This window comes from Mastomys coucha, unplaced genomic scaffold (genome assembly GCF_008632895.1).
Source record: "Mastomys coucha isolate ucsf_1 unplaced genomic scaffold, UCSF_Mcou_1 pScaffold20, whole genome shotgun sequence".
In the NCBI taxonomy this organism is placed as follows: Eukaryota; Metazoa; Chordata; class Mammalia; order Rodentia; family Muridae; genus Mastomys; species Mastomys coucha.
In genome coordinates, this window is record NW_022196903.1 from 127,193,407 (window position 1) to 127,199,238 (window position 5,832).

The window sequence follows — 5,832 nt, forward strand, 5'->3', positions numbered from 1 at the left end:
ATATCATTCTTATGTGTCAATCATCCTCATGCACTTCTTTTTCTGGCAATATGCATAATTTCTCCTTTTCAATAAAGCTAGACTGTGTTTGGATAGTTATTAATCTACATAGAGTTGTCTAACTTTCAAAACTTACATATGACTGAGAAATATTTACAAAGTATAAATTTACACAAATAACCATCCATTAACATTAAATCTACCTACACCTCTTCAGTCTTATTTTCCTTCAGGTGTTGTTTCCTTATGAACTTGACTCCTTTTCCATCCATCATTCTTTCTCCAGTTCTTCTCACTTCCTGTGGACTTTCCAGACAGTAAGATCCAAAAAATAAACATGAATACAAAACTATCCACTGTTGTAATATACATGAACTAGTCCTATTGTACTGGCAGAGGCCCCTTATCCAGGACTGTCTGTGGACCCATTGAAACACCCACTATAGGCAGACGACAAGAACAATTCTGTTTTCATGTCTGGTTAAATGTTATCAGCTCGCCTTATGGTACATTCTTCATGACACAACACCTTCCACACACCCTACTCACCTATCACGGACATTAAAACAAACAAACAAAAAATAACATGTATTGTTTTCCATGAGAGACTGACACTTATTTTCATATCCTACAGTGTTGCCTGTAGAGTCACAGACAGCAATGTACTCTCTCTATCTCTCCAATGAATCCTTTGTCTGAAGGCTCATGGCCTATGAGATTCATAATTGGATTTCTTCCTAAACTCCAGTTCTGATTAACTGATTTTTTTTTCTAGAATGTGGAAGAGGATCCCTGATATGTTTTAGGGACCCCAGTTCTCTATATGTTTGTACTTACATCTCAGCCACACTATTACAGAAAGAGAGGCCTGCCTCAGCTTGCTGTTTCCAAGAATCAGGATACAGGAGTGGCCAGAGGGAAAAGCTATTCCTATATTTCGTAAGAAATGAGAAAGAAGGTTTGTATGCTGAGTACTAATATTCAAGGACTGTGAAAGAAGTGACACAAAAAAAGCAGTATATAGTAACAGGAATGTGACCACAGTTTGCAAGCCTTTTATGTGGGCCACTGTGCTGACATCTCTGGAGCCTGTGGCATTGTGATGCATGGTCTTCAGATGTCTCCATAGGGAGAAGATGAGCAGAAGAAACATTGTCAGGGACACAGTGAATGGGATGAGTGTAAACATAGTGCTAATGAATAAAAAGAATCCATAAGCTTTTAAAGTGTTACTTGTACTACAGTTCTGGAGTATGTTTGCTTGAAGTCTCTCCGTGAATATGTTTATAACTACAATGTTCATAAACAAGATTATTAGAGATACCACCAATGTTACTGAAACCACTTTTTTAACTTTCCGTTTGAGAGCAATAAAAATAGAGTTTGAAAAATTGGCTATCTTGAGAAAATAAAAGATGCTGAGGCATGTTGCAAACCAGACACTGAAATGATTGGTCACTGTCCAGGAAATAGTAAGGAGTCTTATTACTCTTCTCATTCCCAATGAAGCTGGGTCCAATACCAATACCAAGAGCCCTGTGATTAGCAACAATACAAAAGCAGTCCTGGAAATAGCGAGGGCTGTGTATGTCTTATCCACTGCAGAGATCTTTCCTCTTTTAACCCAGTCTATGATGTTCACCAGAGCTATGAATACATTTCCTAAAATTCCTATGATAAGCTCCACAATTACAATAGTTATCAATGTTACCTGTAGGATGGCCCTCAATGTCACCACCATGATGATCTAACTTCTTCTGAACTACCAAAGATGTGTTAATATTATCTTCTAAAGTGTTGTGTCTGATTCTTAACATAATCACTTTCAGAACTCTCATAGACAATGTCAACCAAAAGCCAAATTTCACTAATGAAATGGTTTATGTTCTCCACACATACACAAAGACTTTGTTGTCAAAGACAGCCCAGATGAACTTTATCCAGATGCTCCATGCCCTGTGTACAGCAGCCTGAATCCCTCTGTAGTTGCTGCAGAAAGAAAATTTAAATTTTCACATGCTGCTATTAAAGTTATATTTATTTTTATTGTTTTGTTTGTTTTGCATAATCTATATATTTTAATCTGGGTACCTTTTTTCTGGATTACTAATATTATAAAATTCTATCTCACAGTGAAGAGACAAAAATTTAGATTTACATATAAAATAACAAGCTCACCAAGTACATCAAAATGCTGTATATACAAAGTCTTATGTATGTTCTCCAAAGTTCTTTCTACGTAATGTCAGTCATCTACTAAATAATAGAAATCATTATTTCTCAAATACTTACTTGTGAAGATCTTAATGTTTTCATGTTCTACAAAGTCATCATTTCCACCTATGAATGTAATATAAATATTACTAATAAAAATATAAATATATTTATTACTATCCAAATTTTCATTTTCAGTTCAAACAATTAACTTTAACTTTTACTGTGCATCTACCTCATGCTAGGTGCTGAGATAGCTAGTGGAACATTACATAAAATTACTTACAATTATTGTTGAGGTAGTGGTAATATAAACATTTATAAATTTGTGACTTTTATATCTATGAGAAAAAGAAACATAAGCATTTTCCCACACTGCTATAAAAGAAAGAGAAAAAGACTTTGCCTCTACTGAAAGGATCTTCACAATTCTCTCTCCCTTTGTTAGTGCATCTGATTCTACCACCATCAGCAATGAGGTTCAGACATAATCTATATCATCCTCTTTGAATCAAGAACTGTGCAACTAACCTCACTGTGTCATATATCAAGGTAGATGAAGGATGACATACTGCTTAGACAATGTGGAGAATAAGGTGAGCACCATACCCTTCTTCAAAAGCTAAAGATTACTTCAAAAATATGACAAAAGAATCAAAGCTAAAAAGAAAATATTTAGCAAAGTTTTTGTGAACATGGTAGGATGGTGCATATGGCTAAATCCAGCCTGGAACTGAAAAGACTGACATATGAAATGAAATCCAAATCTAGTCTGGGCTGTACAACAAAGTACTGGCTAAACACAATAACATCATCAACATCATCTGCATTATCATCATCAACAACTACAACAACAACAACTTATGCATATGGCAAAAGAAGATGAGCTTCTCCAGGATTACCACAGTCTCATTCTCAAAAAAGGTAAATAGATAGGTAGGTAGGTAGGTAGATAGATAGATGGTAGATAGATAGATAGATAGATAGACAGACAGACAGACAGACAGACAGACAGACAGATAGGCAGGCTGGCAGACAGACAGACAGACAGATGAAACAAAAACCACACAAGATATGCTAGGGATGTAAATTAGGCCAGCAGCTGAAACAAATTAAAGGAAATTTCCTAGCAGGAAACATAATAGAAATATAAGCTTACCATCAGTGTAAAGGAAAGAAGGTCCTATTGTATTGATAGGACTCCTTCCATACAACAAAAATGAGTAAGAGGACAATCCAATCACAAGTTGGGGGGTAGGGAGGGACCTGGGAGGGATGGAAATGGGGTGGAGGGAAGAGGGGAACTGTAGCCCGCGTGGTCCTCTCGCCGGAAGAAGACACGCGGACACTCTAGGTTCCTTCTGCAGCAACTGCTTTATTGTCTCCATCCATAGTGAAAAAGGGGGTCGAGCCCAAAATCCGCACTGCTTATATACACCACAGTGCGTGTATCTGCCCACAGCGTGGTGTGTCTGCTCAGGATTGGCTGTTCGCTCATTACCCTACGTAACGCCCCGGGATGGGCTGTGACATGGCGTCCTTTCACTCTACACACATGCGCCAATAGTTGTCTACGCAAATGCGCAAACAGTTGTCCACTAGGAGTTAACAGCGGAAGTAGGCGCCATCTTGCCATGGCGAATGCCTCTCAAGATTCACGGCTCCCAACAGGGAACCTGATATGGTTGGTATTTGGTGAAGGAAAAGGACTAAAACTCTGAGGGCCAGCAGAAAGAATGGAAACAGGGAAGCTAGAGAGATAGGAGGTTGGGGAGACCCTCATCAGAATGCACCAGAGACCTGGGAGGTAAGAGACTCTGAGGACTCAAAGAGAGGGACCTTAGATGAAAGACCTGACAGTAGACAGAGGGAAGTTATAGAGCCCACCTCCGGCAGGAAGACAAGACATTAAATGAGGGCGGGATTTGTCATCCCACAGTCAAAACTCTCATCCTTAGTTGTTCCTGTCTGTAAGAACTACAGGGAAGGAAATGGAGAGGAGCCTGAGGAAAAGAAGGTCCAGCAACAGGCCCCAAGTGGGAACTAGCTCAATGGGAGATCCCAAGACCTGACACTATTACTGAGGCTATGGAACACTCTCAAAAAGGGATCTAGCATGACCACACTCTGGAAGACCAAAGATGCAGCTCAAAGAATCAGATGCATATATTTGCACCAAACCAATGGACAGAAGCTGCTGACCCCTATAGTTGAATTAGGGAAAGGCTGAAAGAAGCTTTTCACCACCAGGAGGAGGGTGACCCTGTAGGAAGACCAACAATCTCAATTAATCTGTACCCTTGATATTTCTCAAACACTGGACCACCAAACAGGTAGCATACACCAGTTGATATGAGGCCCCAACACATATACAGCAGAGGACTGCAGGGTCTGTGTTCAATCAGAGATGATGCACCTAACCCTCAAGAGACTGGAGGCCTCAGGGAGGTCAGGTGGGGTGGGGTTGGGGTGGGGACATCCTCATGGAGATGGGGTGGGGTGGAAGTATGGGATGTGGAACAGTCAGAGGGTGGACTGGGGTGGGAATAAAATCTGAAGAGTAAAAAAAAATAAAAATAAAAATAAATAAATAAATGAACAAAAATGTTTATATTCCACGAATTAGAAAATATTGGAGAAGCAGATCACATCATAAAAATATATGACTCACTAAAATAAAATCAAGGTGTTAAAACTAACTATAGGTATGACAAAAGTAAGTCTGAAGACTGAATTCTAACAACTCTTTCACAAATAGTGCCTTGATCAGATCAGATCACTGAAGAGTTATGTCAAAATTTTAATGCCTTTTCCCAATACTTCAGAAAAGAAAGGAAGAAAGAGAACACTATAAAATCCTTCCAGCTGGGGTCAGTATTATACCATGATCAGAAATTCATACAACAAGAAAGAGCACTGAAAACCAATTTCTTCAATGAGCACAGATTCAAAGTTGTCATTAAATTCCATCTAAGCTATGTTCAAAACCCTCTCAGGAGACAGTAGAGGCTAAGAGATATGAAATTAAAATCAGTGATGGCTTCTTTTCATATTAGAGGTTAGTGTGGCATACACAAGTCACTGTCTAAAAAAATAAAGCAAACAAATAATAACAACAACAACAAAACCAAAACACATTCACTAAAGTTTATGACATGACGAAATTGGTTTCACCCTTAAGATATAAAGTTGTTTCAACATATAGAAATAGTTAGAGTATAATACATAAATGAATTTAAAAATATCAATTACATCATATCAATAGATACAGAAAGGACATTTATCATCCCCTCCTAATGAAAATCTTAAAGAATTAGGAATAGAAGAAACATACATGAACATTAAAAATAGGTATTTAAAAAAACTTCCTTCAACTAACAAGGTTTTACAGATGCCAGAGGTTTTTCCAAGTATGTATGATGTTTTCATGCTATTATATAAAGAGATTTTTCCTAAGTATATGAAATGACTATTATAACCACCTTAACATCATTTGGGAGAAATTCAGAAGTGGAAGATGAGAAGGAATTGTCACAATTTAAATTCCAAATGATTATGTTGAAGAAAGCTGAAAAATTTAAAGGCAGTTCTCAAGTTAGGGATCCTTCCCATCTTCAG

The 5,832-nt window shown here is 37.9% G+C and overlaps 1 protein-coding gene across 1 annotated transcript; it reads right to left on the reverse strand.

The window, feature by feature from the left end:
- Window positions 1–802: 802 nt before the first annotated feature.
- On the reverse strand, window positions 803–1,741 carry LOC116098393 (taste receptor type 2 member 103-like). The gene has a single exon (XM_031381027.1). The coding sequence runs from the start codon at window positions 1,739–1,741 to the stop codon at window positions 803–805; it is 939 nt and encodes a 312-aa protein (XP_031236887.1).
- Window positions 1,742–5,832: the final 4,091 nt, after the last annotated feature.